Source organism: Schistocerca americana, chromosome 2 (genome assembly GCF_021461395.2).
Source record: "Schistocerca americana isolate TAMUIC-IGC-003095 chromosome 2, iqSchAmer2.1, whole genome shotgun sequence".
Classification (NCBI taxonomy): Eukaryota; Metazoa; Arthropoda; class Insecta; order Orthoptera; family Acrididae; genus Schistocerca; species Schistocerca americana.
The window spans coordinates 306,087,053-306,109,700 of NC_060120.1; the positions used below are offsets into that span (position 1 = coordinate 306,087,053).

The window sequence follows — 22,648 nt, forward strand, 5'->3', positions numbered from 1 at the left end:
ACTAGATTTTCTGATCTGTTTACATGGGCACAAAAATCGATTGTTGAACTGGAAAATGGCTTTATAAAAGCAGATTTCCAGAATCGATTTTGAAGTGTTTATATGACCAACCAAAAGCGGAACTGGGACATCGGCTAACGAAATCAGATTTTGGAAATGCATGTAAACTGGGTGAATGTATTCCCACACATTGCACAACAGATGTCACAACTTAATCATGGGTCTGCCTCTTTTCTTCACAGCCGCGCGGAATGGCCGCGCAGTCTCAGGCGCCATGTCGTCGTGGATTGCACGGCCGCTCCCGCAGGAGGTTAGAGTCCTCCCTCGTATGTGTGTGTGTGTGTGTGTGTGTGTGTGTGTGTGTGTGTGTGTGTGTGTGTCGTTTGTCCTTAGCGGAAGTTAAACTTAGGTTAATAGTGTGTAAGACTAGGGACTGATGACCTCAGTAGTTAAGTCCCATAGACTTTACATACATTTGAACATTTTTCTTCGGATTTCACGAAAAACCACACACACACACACACACACACACACACACATGACTGTTACGAAATATGCATGCTCCTTACACGATTGTAGCCAAACAGTGGAAGTGAACAGACCACAAGTGCCAACTTGTCAACAGCGAACAGCTTGGATGTGACGCTGATTGCTCTTGGAGGAAGGCAGCTCCAATGTGTGAAATGTCAATTACCAAGTAATTTTAATCAGGCTATAGTGTGTTGAACAAAGGGAGTAAATCCACTAGTAAGTGTCTGGATACAGTGGGAATTCAAATTGGATCGTTAATTTCAAGTTTTTTTTCATTCATCTCTAAACCAAAGATTATGATACTTCAGGGATGGGGGGAGGGGGGTCATTGGGAACATGGCACTTGCATTAAGAGGCTTTCGGTTCCCATGGGTTTCGCTCTGAAATATAAAGTTACTGTGCTCTTGACTGGCCAGGGGTCTGCCATGGATTTTTGGCTGAAGAAGGGGTCCGCCAGCTGAAAAGGTTGGGAAGCCCTGTCTTAGACCACAGACCACAACTGTCAAAGAAGACGGTGATTATCTCATAGATGAAACTTTTGGAATGTATTTTCCAGTCTTAAGATCACACTAATGGTATTTTAAATGGTTTCAGCATTGTTGCAGGTCATTATCTGTTTAAAAAGAAACAAAAAGAGGGATAGTTAAATACTAGGAAGCTAAATTACAGTTTCAAACTAACATCTGTACACAACTATACAAACTTAAAAACATTTCATAGTAACATCACAGAGCAGAACTGAACTGGCCAGGATTGGGCACCCACGTTGTAAACATATCAACACTCAGGGCCAGTTTAATGCTCAAGTGACACAAACCCAACCTGTGGTGCAAAGCTGAGAAGGGTGCCAGTACAAGATTTGTATGCAGTGGATATCACAGCAGCGAAAACTGACATGGTTGAAAGTGTACGCAGGAAAAGGGGGTGCCAAATCATAAGTTGATTGTGTGGAAAAATGTTGTCAAAGCAACACTATCGACCCTTGATTGTTGGCATTGACATCTACATTTCACTACAAAATAGTGTATAGTTGATAAGTTTTAAATCACAAAAATAAGATTAAAATATTCACAATATAAAATTAACTGTGAGATAAACCCTTGTGAAATTGAAAGCTTCTTGTATTTAAAGAAAAAAGAAAGAAAGAAAGAAAGAAAAAAACACCCCACATAACTACTACTGTAGGTGAGCTAGATGTCTACCAGAAACAGATTAAGTGGCACTTGCTTAGAGATGAGATGTGTGACTTGTTTAGCAGTTGCTTGATGTAAAAGTTGTTCACACTTGCTGTGTAGTGCATACTTGCAACTGCTGGTGACCCATTTGCCACTAGCCTGTAGGTGGGTGTTATTTAACATGCTTAAGTTATTATGCAGTGTATTCAGATGCATCTAGTTGTTTATAGAAGTTTGTAAAATACCAGGAAAATGAAGTTTACGTGTGGTATACTTTGGTCATAAGTCCTCTTTCCGGGAGTTCAACTGCCTGGTGCAAGTGGATTTATCTTTTCTTTTTCCTTCCAATTTAAACAGAGCGTTTGGTGATGACTTGCTAAGGAGTCGTTTGTGGAACCTGAGACTGAAAAATAAAGTAAAATAATTTCGCATTCAAAAAAGTATTGGTGACATACAATGACAACAAATGTTTTCACAATAGGTGTGAAGGCTTACTAAGGCTGTGTAAATTTGTATTTGATGTTCTTTATTTGTCTGTGTTGAGATCTACTTATAATTTATTTTAGACAACAATAATTTGAACTCGGTAATAAGGTAGACTCCAAATCCACAACTCCTGTGGATATACTTATAATCATTTGTTGTACATGCTTGCAAGGTGATATATATATACACTGTCTGACAGTCTGGAATAGAAAAGGGAGTCAAATTTACAAAGAATTTGGTAGTATGAAGCTACTTATCAGTATGACCTTCACCACCTCTGGCCTGACTGCATGCACTGATTCAATTGGGAAGAGCAGCTTTTTGCAGATGATTCTGTAGTATACAGAGAAGTTACAGCATTAGAAAATTGCAGCGAAATGCAGGAAGATCTGCAGCGGATAGGTACTTGGTGTAGGGAGTGGCAACTGACCCTTAACATAGACAAATGTAATGTATTGCGAATACATAGAAAGAAAGATCCTTTATTGTATGATTATATGATGGCGGAACAAACACTGGTAGCAGTTACTTCTGTAAACTATCTGGGAGTATGCGTACGGAATGTTTTGAAGTGGAATGATCATATAAAATTAGTTGTTGGTAAGGGAGGTGCCAGGTTGAGATTCATTGGGAGAGTCCTTGGAAAATGTAGTCCATCAACAAAGGAGGTGGCTTACAAGACACTCGTTCGACCTATACTTGAGTGTTGCTCATCAGTGTGGGATCTGTACCAGGTTGGGATGACAGAGATGATAGAGAAGATCCAAAGAAGAGCGGTGCGTTTTGTCACAGGGTTATTTGGTAAGCGTGATAGTGTAATGGAGATGTTTAGCAAACTCAAGTGGCAGACTCTGCAAGGGAGGCACTCTGCGTCACGGTGTAGGTTGCTGTCCAGGTTTCAAGAGGGTGCGTTTCTGGATGAGATATCGAATATATTGCTTCCCCCTACTTATACCTCCTGAGGAGATCATGAATGTAAAATTAGAGAAATTCGAGTGCGCACTGAGGCTTTCCGGCAGTCGTTCTTTCCGCAAAGCATACGCGACTGGAACAGGAAAAGGAGGTAATGACAGTGGCACATAATGTGCCCTCTGCCACACACCGTTGGGTGGCTTGCAGAGTATAAATGTAGATGTAGTTTCATAAAGCCATTGTACTGTCCTGAGGCAAGCTGGACCATAGCTGTTATAACTGGTCCTTGATATCTTGGATACTAGCATTGGAACAGAGTAGAAATCTGAGTCAGTCCCGCAGATATCCTATTGGGGACAGATCTGGGGATATTACTGTTCACAGGAATGACTCAACATCATAATTACAGTGTATACTGGCACAACCGATGTATGAAAGAGCAATGTCATGTTGAAAAATGGCCCACGGTAATGTGGGATGAGAGGTGCAACATGAAGATGCAGGGTGTCTGTGACATACTGTTGTGCCATCAGAGTTCCATCAATCACTGGTACCTGTGGCCTGAAGTCATACAAGATGCCACCCCTTACCGTGATGCCAGCATTAACACCAGTGTGCCTCTCCGAAACATTGGAAGAAGGGGGCCTCTCCCCAGGCTGTCACCATACTCACTGACGCTGGTCATACAGTGTTGGAAAACTGTGATGCATCCCTGAACACAATTCAGTACCTCTCACCAGCAGTCCATGCTTCCCAGTCACGGCACGGTGCCAAATGCAGCTGTTTGTAATGTGGTGTTAACGGCATCCTGTGCATGGAACAGTAATTCCCTAGTCCAGCTGGTACAAGTTGCCTACCAATGATGCAGGATGACACAGAATGTTACAGGGAGTCCATTATTTGTTCTCAGATGACCGGCTCAGATGTGAAGGGGCTACGATGTGCTTACTGCACAATACAGCTATCCTTGCTTGTGGTCGTTACATGTGGTCAATTGGAACATTGATGACAAGTATGCCCTGCCCTCTTGTTCCTGTGCAGTCCAATATTGGGCCACTGTCACATTATAAAGGCCCACAAATTTGGATATTGTCATCTTTGACCAGTGGCTATATGGAGACCCACTATGATGTCCTGTTCAGACTCCTGTCAGGTGTTGATAACACTGTCTTGTACGAGTGCACAGCATCTCCATGTCCTCTCTGAGATCACTCAACATCTGATGCTGCCCACCTCCTTATTTATGTACTCTAGCAGGACTAGTAACAGCACTAATATAATCTGATGGTCGTTCTACCTGTCACAGAGAATTGCAGCTCTAATCATTTATATACCCACTCGTGTTTTATATATGTACGAAGTTACACTGATACCTAACTGTGTTTTCTGAGTATTTTCCTTTTTTCATGCAGTATTGTTAAAATGGCTTTAACTTTATAACTAACAAACAAAAACAATGTTTGTAAAAACAAAGATGATGTAACTTACCAAACAAAAGCATTGGTATGTTGAAAGAGACAGTAACAAACACAAACACACACACAAAATTCAAGCTTTCGCAACCCACTGTTGCTTCATCAGGAAAGGGGGAAGGAGAGGGAAAGACGAAAGGATGTGGGTTTTAAGGGAGAGGGTAAGGAGTCATTCCAATCCCGGGAGCGGAAAGACTTGACTTAGGGGGAAAAAAGGACAGGTATACACTCACTTGCGCACACACACACACACACACACATATCCATCTGCACAAACAATGTTTGTTTTTATTGGTCAGTACAAAAAGAATAACGAGATCAGTGAACTGAAATATCTTGTCTCAGTGTAGCCTCCTTCACCATAGACGAAAAACAGTACAGCACCATATTGGAAGTGTAAGCACATCATTGAATGTCAAACCATCGGCTTGCTACGCCTGTAGGTATTGTCAGGATTGTCACCACCAAACGCCCAGTGCCCCTCTTCAGCTTAGGCTGCTGCGCTTATTCTTGTGGCTAGTTATTTCATTCCCATGGCATCAGGCAAGCTCTACATCAGATTATAATTTGTCGTATCAATCAAATGAAGTGTCATTTAAGCTTAAGTTATGTTGATGACTAAGTAGTCAGTTAATTCAATGAATTCAGATGAAACTGGCAGTCCCTCACAAATTTCTGATTATGATTGTATGCAAATCATGTTTATAATATACTGATTGAACTGGATTGAGAAGTGGAGGAAGAGCTAAAAACATACAAAAACCAAAATCACTACAAAAATGTCAAAATAAAAATGGTACATAATGATACTGTGAAGTATAGCAAATATCACCATTTGATCAGACTATTATGAAACTGAAATTTGATATTAAATAGGAAAAGTTTAGCAACATTATCAGTGTAGCTCTATCAATGTTTTAATTAATTAAAAAATCATCATCTTATCAGAATTGAATAGTTTTGATCCCTATTTTTCTGTTTGTGTTTAGTTTTACAAAAGGCATGATCCAACTTCAAATGAAGAACATGAAATGATGGAGAATTTATTTAACTGCCTTTGTTCGAGCCTGATGTATGCACCAAACAGAGAACGTTTCCTACGTGGAGAAGGCTTGCAGCTTATGAATCTTATGCTGAGGTGAGTACCTTTTCTTTAAAAATAAATGAATTATACACATGTTTTATTTGGTATAAGCTTGCTTTTGTATGCATTTCACACGTACATACTATTACAAGAAAAATTGATCTCAGGGAGAAAAAGACAGCAGATGCCAATGCAAAAAAATTTTTTTTTTTTGCAGATTCATTCCACAGTGTTTGAGAAGTCTTAAAAGATGATATTATTCCTGCTGAGATTGTATATTTGAATAGAACAGTATTTACACAAATCACTCTTGGTCAATTTAGAGTAGAAGCCATATTAAGGAGGACACTTCCAACTATTCATGGAAATGTCCATTAAAAGATGACTGTACAGCTAAAATTGACTACCAGTCGAGTAAATATACATTTTTTATGCAAATATGCAACCTGTATGGAAATAATGTCATTTCTTTTAATAATAACACCATCTTCCTCTCGCTTTCTGGGCGATCTCTGCAATTTGTATTGTGGACTGTTCTTGTGTACCTTGCAAATAGTGTCCTTCACTGTGTAGTGCCACTGACAGGATGAGCCAAACCTATATGGTCAAAATAATGAAAACAGTAGAGGGTTCCAAACGGAGTATTCAGAGATGAAGAACAAATGGTTTGAAATGAATATTTCATGCTGTATGTTGTCCAAGTAAGCAATGTGTGTAATGCACATGTTGTAAACTATGTACAATTCTACATCTACACAATACTCCACAAGCCACCAGACGGCACGTGGCAGAGGATACTGTGGTACTACTAACTGATCCATTTTTCATTTGCGAATGGCGTGTGGAAAGAATGATTATCTGTAAGCCTCATTATTAGCTCTAATTCCCAAATTTTTTCGTTGTGGTCATTTTGTGGGACGTGTGTGGGAAGAAGTGATATGTTGTTTTGCTGCTGGAAAGTACTCTCTCAAAATTTCAATAGTAAACCTCTCTGTGATGCATGATGCCTCTAATCTGGGGTTTGTTGGGCACTTCTGTAATGCTCTCGACTAAACAATCCCATGATGAAACATGCTGCTTTTTATTGGAGTTTCTTTATGTCTACCAGTCCTACCTGGTAACAGTCCCAGATTGATAAACAATACTCGGGAGTTGGTCAGAAAAGTACCTTACAAGCACTTCTTTAGTATATGAAGTACAGTTTCTTAAGATTCTTCTTATGAAACTGAGTCTGGTATCTGTTTTGTGTGCTATTTGATTTATGTGGTCATTCTACTTAAAGTCACTTTGGATAGATACTCCTAGATATTTTACAGTAGTTGCAGTTTCCAGCAATTTGTCATAGTGTAGTTGTTCAGTAGTGGATTTCTTTTCCTATGTATGGGCACTATGTTACAATTATTTACGTTCAGTGTCAACTGCCAGTCCCTGCACCATTCATCGATCCTCTGTAGGTCCTCCTGTAAATTGCACTGTCTTCTGGCATTGCTTCCATCTTACAGACAACCGCATCATCTGTGAACAGCCTGATAGAGCTTCCAAGCAGTCTACTAAATCATTTATGTACGATGTAAACAGTAATGGTCATATCACACTTCCTTGGGGCACATCCAATATTACCTTTACATCAGTCGATTTTGTTCCATTAAGAGTGACGTGTTGAGTTCTGTCTGTAAGAAAGTCTTGAATCCAGTCACAAATCTGGTCTGATATTTGGGAAGCTCATTTTTTCTTAATGGCAGTGCTGGAAAGTGACAAAATACGTTCTAGATGTTGAAGAACACTGTGGGTCTTGTGGAGTAACAGAACGAGCTGAGTTTTGCTAGATCTCTGTTTGCAGGTTCTACGTTGATTTTTATAGAGAAAATTTTCAGTCACATTTACTTCTACATCTGCATCTACATATGTACTCTGAAAGCCACTGTACAGTGTGTGGTGGAGGGTACCTTGTGCCACTACTAGTTGTTTCCTTTCCTGTTGCACTCAAAAATAGAATGGGGAAAAAATATGTTGCCCCAATTTCTCATACCTTATGTTTGTGGGTCTTATGTGGAATGTATGTTGGCGGAAGTAGAAACTTTCTGCAATCAGCTTCAAATGCTGGTTTGTTAAGTTTTCTCAATAATGTTCGTCGGAAAGAATTTCACCTTCCCTCCATTTAAGTTCCTGAAACATCTCCATAATATTTACATGTTGTTTGAACGTACCAGTAAAGCATTTAGCAGCCTGCCCCTAACAATACACAATCATCTGTGATATATCCCTGGTGGAGTTTTAGTGTTAAAAGTTCATGACTTGTTAATGATGCAGATTTACTCATCACAGGAACCTGCTCTCCTTCTGGCAGCAGTTTTTTGTAGGCCACTGGAGCAACAAAGGATATCTAGTGAGTGGAAAAAGTGCAAGTTGTTTCCGTTTTCAAAAAGTGTCATAGGACAGATGCATGTATTGTTGGGATCAATCTGTTATAGAATTATGAAACATGTTTTATGCTCATGTATTACAACGTTTTGGAGACCAAAAGTCTCTTTTGTAAAAATCAACATAGATTCTGCAGAGAGGGGTCTTGCAAAACTCAGCTTACTCTGTTCCTCCATGAGATCCATAGCACTGTAGATATACATAGCATGTACGGATACAGCAGGTTGTAGTGTTTGAATAGCTGAATGAAAACAGAGAGAACATTTTTGTAACATGTTGTCATAATTTGGAGAAATTTATCTCCATGGATAAAAATTTATGAGAAACTGACTTTCAAGTCAGAGAGAGCTGGTGGCCAGAGTTGTTGACAAAGAATTGTTCACACAGTAGAATTTGAGGAGATGGTGTTGGATTGTGTGGGAGAAGATTCATTAATAAACACCCATCAACTTCCATATGCTGGTGGTCCCAGCTGGAACAGCCAATATTCAGGGATATGCCAGGAATGATCAACAAAAAAAACTTCATACGGATATATGCCCTGTGCCGAATAGTTTCAAGATAGAACATATTTAATGTATGTACATTTGTTTATGGGCTAGTGGCATGCATGTGTGTGTCTTACTCAGCCAACCGCGTTGACATTTCTTCTAGCCCACCCTGCTGTGTTGCTTTCAGCCTCGTTGCTCAGGATGTCTTTATGCCATTAAACTAGCCTGTTGAATATGCTGTTGTCCATGGTATGTTGTGAGCAAAGTAGTGTGAGGGATTGGGAATGTATCAGCTAGAGAAGGATTTGTTCGTTTTGTTTTTACACGTGCTAACTAAAATGCTGCACATGTACGCCAATGAAGAATATGCTGATAAGGTGTACGTTAATGGCTTCTTTGATGTTAGTGCTTTTGCTGTTGTTGAAGAATAGTGTTAGTGCTTTCCAACTTGTGTAATTCCTGATTGTAGAGTGTTTGTCAGAGTATTTAGCACATTGCGTGAAATAGGTATTCTTCGCATTTTTCTTCTGAATGTTATTTCACCAAACTGTGCAGGAACAGCCATATGTTGTTGAAATGGTACAGCGTAGTTCTTCTACCAGCACATGGCAACTTTCTGTATGTATCAATGTCCCAAGAAGCTGTGTATGGCAAACATTGTGTGTGCAAAACTTGTACACATTTCAGATAAGGGGTGTCCATAATATTTGCATTGGCAACAATCCCATACAACTTCAATTTTGTCACTGGTTAAATGACCATACATCATTTGCTTCCATTAATACCATTCACTAGTGAAGCCACATTTACACACACAAAATGGAATCAACATCACATGTAATAACCATGTGATCACAGGAAAATTCACAAGCTATAGTGAAACCAATTTCGAACTTTGTGTTTCAATATATGTTTGGTGAAGCTTGATCAATAATATATTAATAGGTCCAGTTGTTTGAGAAGATTTAATGATGGGCCATAATTACTTGCAAATTTTTTTTTTTTTTTTTGAGCACCTTGAGGTCATAACGTGCCACACGGACTGCATCGTACTTCCAGGATGATGGAGTCCGTCCACATTTTACCAGATGTGTGAGGGAATATTTCAATTGCATTTATCTAAATTTCTGGATTGGCCATGATAGTACAGTTGACTGGCCATAACGATCAACAGACCTTCAGCCATTAGATTTCTGTTTATGGGGTTGAAAGAAATCTGAGGTGTACAAATGAGCGGTGAATACATGAGAGGAACTATCTGGTTACATTATGGATGTTGCTGCACCCATTAGGGAATGTACAGAGGCACTCAGACAAGCAACACAACATTTTCTCCCAAGAACGCAAAAATGAACTGAAGCTGACGACAGAATATTTGAACATTTATTGTGAACTGTACTACAGCTGTAATGTGATGTGAATGATAGTACTTTTAAACATTCGTTTAAAAAATATGTGTTTTTCAGTTGATACTTTGTAAAATGCATGTTTAATATTTAATAATTGGTGCACATGTGTAAACCGGACAGTGTATGGAACAATACTGAAAATAAATAAGAACATGCATTAAGTGTGTTCTGTCTCAGAAACCATTCGGACTAGGGCCTATATCCAAATTTACCTTTTTGCTTCAAATGACCATTCCTATTATACCCCTGAAAATTGACCATTTCTCCTGCAACACACTATAGATGCCAGCTGATGGGTATTTATTGGTGTATATTTCTAATGTGGATACTAGCTGAGCAGTGTGACACGCAGTCAGTGTGTAAATATTTTGTAATAGTCATAAAATTGTTACCAACTCATGAAAGAATGGAATCTCCAGGTAGGAATGTCAACAATGTAGGAAAAGATAGATTCATGTTTGTGGTAAGGATAACATGGCTGAGTTGCAGACAGGTACAATTAAAAAAGGCTTACACATAAGCTTTCAGCCTCACCCTTTGTCAGAAAGAGAGAACCACACATCATTCAGTCACACAAGCAAGCACACCTCACACACTCATGATCACAAACTCCAGCAGCTCAGACCAGAATGCTATTCTGGCATTGTGAATGAATGGTGTATGTTTCTCTTTTTATGATTTACCATCTAGTGAGTTACTTCATACCATTAAAATATTTGTATATGTTAAATTCTTTAACTGTTATAGTTCTTTTCATATACAAGTAATAGACGTACAAAACACTTTTTTTGGAGGCCGTGCTCTTCTGCTTCCTTGAAGTCAGTTAAGGCTGTTGTAATCTCCAAACTTATTGGAAAGCACTTGTCAGCTTAGACAACATGATGAACTCATTGGTTTGGGATATAATGTGTTTTCAGTACATAGCAAAACTTAGCTGAATTTCTTGTGTGTGTGTGTGTGTGTTTTGCATTTTCTTACTGGAAACATACATTTCAGGGAAAAGAAACTGTCTCGAAATGGCTCGCTGAAAGTACTTGATCATGCCATGTCTGGACCAGATGGAAAAGAAAATTGTAATAAATTTGTAGATATCCTTGGACTCCGAACAATCTTTCCATTATTTATGAAAACTCCAAAGAAAAATCGCAAGCGTATACTGACCACTGAAGAACATGAAGGTAAAGTTTCCATTCATTTGAAATTGCTAAAACTTGCTTTTCCACCCAATGTTTCCTGGCATTTAATATTTAGGTTGTTTTCCATTTCTGTGTAAGGTATTGATTATTTATACTTCAGAAGACTAAAGCTTGCTTGCTATGGGTAACAAATTATTATTACATTCTCATCATACTTATCAGATTAATACAAAGTAAATTGATATTTTTGTTAATGCCTTTTAAAACACCATTTTGTTCTGTTGCTCAGTAAAATAAAGTTGATTAATTCCAACCAAATTAATAATGCATTTCTTTTTCATAATTTGTTATGTTTACAGAATCATAGTTCAGTATTTATATGTCTCATAATTGACGAAATGTTCTTGGGCTTCCATCTGGGTGGCTGCTGTGAAATACTTGATGTTTCAATGAATGTCACTCATCATCCTCTTTATCTTTGCCAGAAGATGATAATAGCGACACTCATTGATACATTGCAGAATTTCAGTTCTTTCGCTCAAATGGAAGCCCAACAAACTTTTGTCAGCAGTATATGCCAGGAAAGTATACATTCACATATCTCATAGCTGTTGTCATTCTTGTTGTATTGGATCAAAATTATTATGGATATCTCCAAAATTTAGGTTGAACATGAAACTTTCAAAGTTTGTATTAATGCTTCTTATTAAGTTTTTTCATTTTTAAAAAGTGATAGTGCTTGTTGTTGTTTTATGAACATTATATTTATTCCAGCTTATACTACAGTTTCTAAAAACAAATAATGGAAGGAGTAAATGTAGACAGTTTCCATGTAATTGGGCCTTTGAACAATCAACAGGCACATGAACAAAACCTTACTGAGCTTTCAGACAATGTCCTCCTTCAGAATTAATTAATACAGAACACACATGCAAATGCACAGTTATATTGTCTGTGCTCTGTGATTTGATTCATCCCCCAGTTCTTATCTCACATACACTCTTCATACATAATGTAGCAAAATTGAAGCACATGAAAGTATTTATTTGTTTCCATAAAAGCAATCTAGGAGGACAAGGATATTTTTCTTGATCTGGCTATGAAAGAGCTTTGTTTAGGTAAACAGATGCGTTTATTTTTTGGTCTGTTTCTCCTGTACGTCAGTTCTTTGTGCACTGGGGCTAATGTTCCCAGTGAGTAGATTCTATACATAATGTGTAGTTCTGGAAACTTTTTGAACTACCCATGCTCAGTTGCCGTAACCTTTATTTAGTATCCCCACCAGCAGATACTGAGATGGATGCAGATGAGCTGGCATGGATATTGCAGCCAAACAGTACAGAACACTGTCACTTAGAGTGTATACAAGGCATTGTATGGGCAAAACCACTCTCCCAGGTGATCACCTGCTGGCCTCATTAGGCCTGATCAAGTAGCTCTTATGAGACATCAACTACCTCAGATGTGGCCTTTACCTTGCGCCATGCTCCGTTTTCCATGTGCTTAGTTTACTCTGTCACTCACACTGATGGCATTTTGTTTACTTCATGTTCATCTCTATGTGATGTTGGGATGCTCTGCTCTCCTGGAGATTGATTCACATATCCAGTTTCTTTCCCTCTTTCCTGTTTCAGCTCCCCAGGTTCGTATTCGGGCCACCATTGGCCATTTTGTGCCGACAGTCATGATTTTGTGGCATTGTCATGTCTGTACAGATACAAAACACTGGATTGAACACTCGATTTTTTCCAACCCAAACTTCGGTGAAAGTCAAGAAGATGACAAATTTGGTGAACAGGATGGGTACTCTTATAGTACATTCTATGAATTACTTGTCTTTCATACACCAGAACACCTTTGTAGGCAGGTGTGTTGTCCAGATTTGTCTATTTTATTTTTCTTTCTGCAATCTAGCCTTTTTCGCTTAAATTTTCATCTCACTGGTCCAGCGGCTACTAATTGTTTTACCCATTGCTTGGAGTTTAAGAAGGAAAAATACCTTCTACAGCCCAAAATCGAGTGGCCACAACCTTTCTGTTTTTTACTTGCTCCCCCCCCCCTCCCCCCTTCCCCCCCCCCCCCCCCCCCTCTCTCTCTCTCTCTCTCTCTCTCTCTCTCTCTCTCTCTCTCCAGTGACTACCACACGGGATCTTTAATTGCAGTTATATTCTGCAGTGACAAATTGCAACATGACATTAGTTGACTTGACATGTTTAAATAATCCATGCATTGGCTGAGAAGATTATTTCTGTATTTGCTACTCATCAGAAGTCAACTAATGCATCACATGTCTTGCAGGGAATTTTCTCCTAGTTAATTAAAATGAAAAAATACTTTATTCTTGCTTCTTGTGTGCATACGGTATTAGCTATTTCATACATCTGCAACCAATAATTGTCCAATAACATGTTATACACTATATTGATTTTTTTCATTGTGTGGTTGCAGTTTTGAGGCGTCTTTCAGAGGAATTATCTTGAAGTGAAGTATGATCATCCTTGATTTCTGCCACCTTTTTGTTGACAGTGACGGAGCGTACTCCTGAGTTCTTGGTTTCCGTAATCCAGCTGTGACAAAGAATTTTACCACAGCACCTTATTCCAGTGTATCCAGTTAAATAAAATACACACAAAATAAAAATTAGAAAGTAGAATGATTTAAACTATTTTGCAGATAAGTTGAACTTGACTTACATTATTTCCAGAATGTATCAACGTAACAAAGACAAAATTTCAATGATATTAATACCATGTGTGTGCCAGGCTTTGCTCTTATATAGCCTCTAAATGTTATCTGCAATCATATGTAGCTTATCACAGAGAGTAATTAACTGTAAATGGGGGGCATTAGCTGGGGATATTTGAAATTATTTAATTTTATATATAAAGTGGAGTTGCACTGGTAATTATGAAAAAGCAAATTTGTAGTTATTTAATATGGTGTATTTGAGGTTAAAAATATTATTTCTTACTTCCAACAGAACACGTGGTCTCAATTATTGCAAGTATGCTGCGCAACTGTCGGGGACCACAGCGCCAAAGATTATTAAATAAGTTTACGGAGAATGATCATGAAAAAGTCGATCGACTTTTAGAACTGCATTTTAAATATCTGGAGAAGGTTGAGCAGGTGGATGCAGAGCTAGACCGCGAGCGAAAGGTATGGAATGAAATACAAATTCTCATCAACTTTATAATGAAATAGGTTAAAAGTTTCTTTAATTTTACTTGATATGTTGTCTGTAACAACAACATTGCTACTACTACTACTACTACTACTTCTACTCCTACTCTATATACAAGATTTATCATCAGTGTTTGAAAGAATATATTTGTATCAGAAAGATGACATCTAAAATGAAATTAGAGTTACATACAGGTAGGAAAACAAACTCTGACAGCAAGTTACACTTTTTGCAGAAATCTGTGATCTCTTTGAAATACAGACTGGGGACAGGCAGGGAGATGAATTATCCCCAATTGTCCTCAATACTGTCCTGTAGAAAATAATGAAACTCTAGGAAAAAGTGCTGAAGTTGGAAGGACTAAGTGAAATACCCCTTGGGAAAAAGGAAACAACATGGAAAATAAGTGATTAGCTTTTGCCAATGACCTTGCCCTTTCAGCCTGAAAACAAGAAGGATGTGCAAAGAATGCTGGAGATCTTGCATGAAATTGCTGGAAAACAGGTCTGAGAGGCTCATGTGAAAAGACAGAATATATGGAACACAGGAGACATCATGGGAAGAAATACTTGAATGTAAAACATGGGAAGATTAACAGGACAGACCAAGGAGAACGGAGTCAATCCAGTGGACTGGATAAAGAGGCTGTCAAAGGAAGAGCCAGAAAATTGGACTTTGCTTGCAAACTAACACAGAACAGGTAGAAAGTGAGCAATATCCTACAAGGCCAAAATCAGGCACTATAATTCAGCTTTAAAACCAGAGGGACTCTGCTTCGAAGCATCTTATTTTAAATGAAAAGACAATTGAAAGGATTTGAAAAGAAGGAAAGGAAGTATCTCGGAAATTCTGGGGTGCCAGAAGACTACTGTAAAACTTAGACGAATGGAAAAATGAGGAGTTCTACAAGTAGACCAAATAGATCTTGTACACAATGCAGAAATGACAGTTGAAATTTTATGGACACGTAGCAAAAATAGATGAAAACCAGATGAATGAGAACATTTTCACTTACGAGATGTGATCAAAAAGTAACAGGAATGTTTTAATTTTGTAGACCTTATACATCTGATTTTCAGTTTTTTTCATCTTTTGGTGTACATGCTCCTGATGTATATTTACATTTCCAGCTGTTTTGAGTATTTAGTTTAGTGTTGACACTCAAAAGGTTAGGCATGTTTTCGAGTACTCAGCAAATTTTTACTTTTGAGTAAGATGGATCGAAGAATATGCATTAAATTTTACTCGAAAAATGTAATAAAGCGCAGATCTGCATTCAGAATGTTGCCTGTGGCTTTTGGCAAACATACTATGAGTAAGACAAGAGTTTATGAGTGGTATAAACGTTTCAAACAGGGTCAAGAAGATATTGAAGATGACGACCACACTGAATGCCCTAGTACATAAAATACTGATGACATTGTGGAAGAAGTAAAGAAAATGGTTCTGGAAATTCGCCAAATCACCATCGGAGAGGTTGCTAAGATGACGACATACCCTTTGGCTCATTTCAAGTAATTGTTTTGGATGTTTTAGGCATGAAATGTGTAGCAAGAAAGTTTGTTCTGAACTTGTTGAATTTTGACCAAAAACGACGCCACGTGTATATTGCTCAGGGGTTGCTGAATGAAGTTGACAGTGATCCAGAACTTCTAGAGAAGGTTTAACATGTGACAAAACATGAGCATATGGGTAATGATGTCGAAACCAAGGCCCAATTGTCCCAATGGAAACTGCCTGAAGAGCCAAGACCAAAAAGAATTTGACAAATTCAATCATTTGAAGGTTCTTCTCACTGTTTTCTTCAATTAAAATGGTATAGTGCCTCATGAATTCCTGCTTCATGGTTGTACAGTCAATAATGAATACTACCTTAAAGTTATGTGGCAGCTGTTTGAAGGAATCCGAAGAAAACAGCCAGCATTGTGGCAAAACCACTTGTGGAAATAGCTTCATGATAATGCTCCCACTCACACCTCAGTGCTTGTTTGTAATTTTTTGGCAAAAACAAAAATATGCAAAAACGTTATGTTGGCTCAGCCACTGTATTCACTGGACATGCCCTCTGTGATTTCTCTCTGTTCCTGAGGCTGAAGAGAATTGTGAAAGGACGTCGTTTTGCCATCATTGATGAGATAAAAACAGAATCACCAAAGAAGCTGGACACCATAACGAAAAATGAGTTCCAGGAGTGCTTACAAGTGTGGAAAAAGTACTGGCACAAGTCTATTATATCTGAGGAATATTACTTTGAAGGGGACGAAGTTGTTGTTGATGAGTAAATGAAGATTCTTTAAGAAAAACAAAAATTCCCTTTACTTTTTGATCACACTTCATATTTATGTTTGTCTGTTCTGTACATGTGAGATGGTGATGTTTCAGTGTACATAATTAAATCTGACAGAAAAGTTATGCAAAAGGAACTTGCAAAATTATATACAGGATATTTAAGAAAGATGATAATGCCAGGAAACTGGAACATTGTTGTAATTATTCTCATTCACATGTCAGGAGATAAACAAGACAGATAACTACAAACCTATCAGCTTCGTATTCATAATATATACGGTAGTAACTAAAATTATTACCAACTGTGGAGAGAAAAATGTGAATTTTAAAAATAGGAAGTATCAAGCCAGCTTTAGAATTGGATGCAGCATAATGGACTACTTAAAAGCACTGAACAGGTTATGAAACTTCCTGACAGATTAAAACTGTGTGCTGGACCAAGACTCGAACTCAAGACCTGCCTTTCGAGGGCAAGTGCTCTACCGACTGAGCTACCCAAGCATGACTCACGACCTGTCCTAACAGCTTTACTTCTGACAGTACCTTGTCTCCTGCCTTCCAAATTTCAGTGAGTAGAACTATAAAGTCCGATTTTGAGAAGGCTTTTGACTCCTTGGTCAACAATATTGGTACTGCCAATCTCTGAGGAGAAGTAAATTTGATCAGCCTATGCTAATACATTGAATACATGTTTATGTATTTATTTATTTTTAAGTCATCTGTCATCTGACTGGTTTGATGCAGCCCGCCACAAATTCTCGTGTTGTGCTAATTTCTTCACCTCAGTATAGCAACCACCCTATATCCTCGGTTATTTCTACATCTACATCTACATCGTTACTCCACAATCCACTTTATGGCACATCGCAGAGGGTACCCTGTACCACTATTAGTCATTTCCTTTCCTGTTCCTATCGCAAATAGAACAAGGGAAAAACGACTGTCTATTTGCCCCCTTAAGAGCCGTCATTTCTCGTACCTTATCTTTGTGGTATGTTAGAGGCAACAGAATCATTCTTCAGTCAGCTTCAAATGCTGGTTGTCTAAATTTTCTCAATAGTGTTCCTCGAAAAGAATATCGCCTTCTTTCCAGGGATTCCCATTTGAATTCTCGAAGCATCTCTGTAACACTTCTGTGTTGTTCGAATCTAACAGTAACAAATCTGGCAGCCCACCTCTGATTTGCTTGGGTGTCTTCCTTTAATCTGACCTGGAATAGATCCCAAACACTTGAGCAGTACTCAAGAATAGGTTCCACATTTATGCGGTCTCCTTTACAGGTGAACCACACTTTCCTAGAATTATCCCAATAAACCGAAGTAGACCATTTGCCTCCCATACAATAATCATCACACGCATGTTCCATTTCATATTGCTTTGCCGCATTAAGCCCGGATATTTAAACAATGTGTTTGTGTCAAGCAGGGCACTACTAATGCTGTATCCCAAAATTATGGGTTTGTTTTTCCTACTCATCCACATTAACTTACATTTTTTCCACATTTAAAGCTAGCTGTCATTCATCACACTAAATAGAAATTTTGTCTGTCATGTTGTATCCTTCTGTAATCACTCAATTTTGACACCTTACCATTCACCACAGCATCATCAGCAAACAACCATACACCGCTACCCACCTTGTCCACTAAGTCATTTGTGTATACAGAGAATAACAGTGGTTCTATCACATTTCCCTGGGGCGCTCCTGATGATACCTTTGTCTCTGATGAACATTCGCCATTAAGGACAACATACTGTGTTTTGTAACTTAGTAAGTCTTCGAGCTACTCGCATATTTGTGAACCTGTTCCATATGCCCGTACCTTCTCTAACTGCCTGCAGTGGGGCAGTGTATCAAATGCTTTCCAAAAATCTAGAAATGTGGGATCTGTGTGTTGTCCTTCATCTGTAGTTCACAGTATATCATGAGGAAAGGGCAAACTCAAATTTCGCACAAATGATGCTTTGTAAAACCATGCTGATTCATGGACATAAAGGTTCTCTGCAAACTGATGTAAGGAGTATTGGCCTGTAATTTTGCGGGTCCATTAGTTTGCCCTTCTTATACACAGGAGAGACTGGAAACTTGCTTGGGAATTTGCACTGGGCTAGAGCTTCATAATAAATACAAGCTAAGTAACGGGCCATTGCCTTAAAGTACTCTTTGAAAAACGAAATTGGGACTACATATGGACCTAATGACTTATTTGTTTATTGAATGTATTCTGATCTCTGTCTTCCTCTGCTGTTTTTACCCTTGCAGCTCCTTCTAGTGTTATGAAAATTATCTGATGATGTTGTAACGTATGTCCTTGTCCTGTCTTCTTGTCAATGTTGAACATATGTTTCTTTTTCTCGAATCTGCAGAAAAGCGCCTCATTTCTGATCGTATCAGTCCATCTAATTTTCAACATTGTTTTATAGTACCACATCTCAAACACTTTGATTCTGTTCTTTCCCATTGTCCCCTCAGTCCATGATTCACTACTGTATAGTGCTGTGCTTAAAATGTACATTCTCAGAAATTTTGTTCCACTAATTAAGGCCTCTGTTTGATGTTTGAATTTTTATGGCCTGGAATGCCCAATTTGCATGTACTATTGTAATTTTTCATGTCCTCGCTTTGTCTGGTATATGTTATTCCCTTACTTTGCTTTGTAGACACCCATTTTGATAAAATGTCATCAGTGAATCTTATCACTGTTATCCTTTCACCTGAATTTTAATTACCTTTTTGAACCTTTCTTTTATTTCTGTCATTGCTTCTTCGATGTACAAATTGAATGTTAGGAGAGAGAGGCTGCATCCTTGTCTTATGCCCTTTCTTACCCTACCACTTCATTCTTGGTATTTCACTCCCATTTGGTCCTTGTGAATAATGTGTGTGATCCATATTTCCATATAGCTTAATCCAGTTTTTCACAGGCTTTCGAATATCTTATGCCATTTTACATTACTGGACACTTTTCAGGGTCGACAAATCCAGTTAACGTGACTTGATTTTTCTTAAGCCTTGCTTCCATTATCAGAATAGGTGCAACGTCAGAACAACACGTCTGGTGTCTTCACTTCCCTAAAAGCCAAACTGAATGTCATCTAGCAGCTCTTTGATATTCTTTTCCATTCTGCTGTATATTATTCTTGTCAGCAACTTGGATGCATGAGATGTTAAGTTGATTGTGCGATAGTTTTCACATTTATCTGCCCTTGCTATCTTCAGGATTTTGTGGAGATATTTTTCTGAAAGTCTGGTGATATATTTCCATCTTCATCGATTCTACATAATAACTTCAGTAGTCCATTGGTTGCCATTTACCACTCAACGATTTTAGAAATTTTGATGATGTATTGTCTATCCCTTCTGCCTTATTTGATCGCAAGACTTGCAGAACTCTGTTGACCTCTGACTCTAATACTGCATCCCATTTGTCTTCCGTATTGATTAACATTTCTTCATCTTCTGTCATGTCGTCAATCAAGTCTTTCCCCTTGTAAGGGTCTCTTTGTACCTATCTGCACTTTACTGTGAGTTGAGCAGTGGACTTCCCATTGTGGTCTTAATGTTGGTACCTTTGCTTTTAATTTCCCCAAATGTTGTTCTGACTGTTCTGTGTGCTAAATCAATCTCTCCAGTGACCATTTCCTTTTCAATTTATTCACCTTTCCCATGCAGCTCTTTCAACTTGGCTTCCCTTCACTTCTCATTTATTTTATTCCTAATCAGTTTTATTTATTTCATTCCTAATCAATTTATAATTCTGTATTTTGGTTTTTCCAAACATTTTTCTTCTTTTGTCGATCTACTGAATTATTTATTCTGTTGTTCAAGTTTTCTTTGCATTTACCTTCATTGTACTAATGCGTCAACTGTTCTCCCTATATGGAGAGACATCCATTCCACTTCTGCCTGCCATCTGTGGCATACAACATGGCAGTACCTACAGCCTTGGAGAATATCATGCACATCTTATCATTCCACAGTGCTTCAGTATGCCACTTCTTTCCACAATGATTCTTCAGGGCGAGTCTCTTAAAATTCATTTTATTTGTTATCCTTACTAAATTGTTATCCGAATCTGTATCAGTTACTGAGTATGCTTGATTGTGGAATCTCTGTGTAACTGTATATTGTGCTAATTTCACAGCTTCCCTCTGACTTCAGCATAATAGTGCAGTTCAGAATTGAAAGAGGTGTCGGCCAAGGAGATCCCTTATCACCAAAAGTTTTCTCAGCAGTCCTAGAAGAAGATACCAAGTCCTTAAATGGGGAAAACAAAGCAATGTGTGTTAATGGATCATATCTGTACGACATTGTCCAGTCCAAGCTTGTGCACCATCTCAAATGACCTCATTGTTGTTAAACATTACATACCAATCTTCCTTCATTCATTTCAATATAGTCTTCAGCCTACAGTGAATAATTCACTAAAAGACAATACTATAAAAAATACAATGAAATACAATATTGAGTTCTGTTGACTAAAAACAGTTTGTGAAACCCATGAAAATAAGACTCACTTGTATCTAAGAACTATGGGTTATCTATCACAGCCATTTTTGCTATTCATGCTTGAGATAAGTGAAACTGAATGCAGTAATTTTATGTTCTTTACCTGCTGTTTAGAACAATATACCAATCTTTAATTTATAACAAATTTACATAACATTTAAAAACCATTCTGTGGCAACGTTCCAGTTTTCAGCAAATACACACGTAAAATTATGGTATCCACGTTTTTTTGATAGACATCTTCTGTAAGGTTACCATTTCACTAAAGTATTCATGAAGTTCATAAGCAATATTGTTATTACTTTTCAGGATGGTGAGGATGAAGATGATGACAGCAATTACTTGCGGCGACTTGAAGGTGGTCTGTTCACATTACAGCTTGTAGATTATATTATATTGGAAGTATGTACAGGAGGTCCCAGCTCCATCAAGCAGCGAGTAACTCAGATCCTGAATTTGAGGGGTGGCTCAGTGAAAACAATAAGGCATGTTATGAGAGGTAAGTTTAATCCAATGCTATGAGAAGACATAAACATGCCATCATATGATGTGTGTACCAATAATGAGTTTACTGACATATTTTTTCTATATTCACAGCCCTTGTTATATTCTGGAAACAGTTTGTCTCTAGTTCTACAGATTTATGTAATTTATTCTCTTGTTTAGTGAGAAGACATCATATCCATTCACTGTTTTTTTGTGGAGAGTTGGAGGCCACATGGCACTTTCTTTAATTGCGTAATGTAATTGAAAGTGGCAGGAAGGAAAGCTTTCTGGTTAAATGATAAATGTTATGAAGAATCAGGGAATACTGATTGGCAGGCTGTGTAGGTGAATCTCAAACGAGTCAGAAGTTTCCCACCAACATAATCCGTTAAAAAAATGATGAACACATAACAGCCCCGGAGTTGTTCAGCAAAGAAACAAGCACCAATTGGTAGTAAACTCATTGACAAATATATGACTTACTAATTGTTCTGCATGTTCTACAGAAAAGAATATACTTCATTAAATTTTCATTCCCTCACTGCAACAAATGACATAAAACACAATCAAGGCCAGCATAGACAGCTTACCTACATGTCTCATCTCTGCTTGTCAGCTGCATCCTTTATGCTGTCCACGTGTAAAGTGCCCGATGGCTGGCTGCTCTCTCTCCTATTGGCACCCAGCACCTGTCATTTATGTAGGAAATCTGGGTTGTGTGTCTGAAGTCACCAATGTCACCATTTCATCAAGAGACTGCTAGATTGTCAATATAAACTCATCCATTCAGTATATAATTCACCATGTCCTCGCTCCACATTGTAACTCCTATCTTTTTCTGAATCAGGCTGTGTGTTTGACAACATGCACGTTATTTTTTTATGGTAGTACTGATTTGCTGTCAGCCAGGCGTAACTGTCCCTGAGGCTGTAGCTAAGTAGCTGAACTATGTTTCACTACATTGAATTCCTTCATAATTGTGACTTTCTGACTTATTCAATCTTGTATAATTAAATTATTCACTAATGTCAGCTGCAAATAATCTTTACTTGGCTGTGAGAT

General features: G+C 38.1%; 1 protein-coding gene across 1 annotated transcript in view; it reads left to right on the top strand.

The window, feature by feature from the left end:
• The window catches only part of LOC124591344 (beta-catenin-like protein 1), a 93,899-nt gene that overhangs the window by 65,080 nt on the left and 6,171 nt on the right, over positions 1-22,648 (top strand). The window contains exons 7-10 of the mRNA XM_047131726.1: positions 5,566-5,714; positions 10,978-11,159; positions 14,098-14,276; positions 21,410-21,599. Coding sequence (XP_046987682.1) covers positions 5,566-5,714; positions 10,978-11,159; positions 14,098-14,276; positions 21,410-21,599 — 700 coding nt within the window. The remainder of the gene's footprint in view (positions 1-5,565; positions 5,715-10,977; positions 11,160-14,097; positions 14,277-21,409; positions 21,600-22,648) is intronic.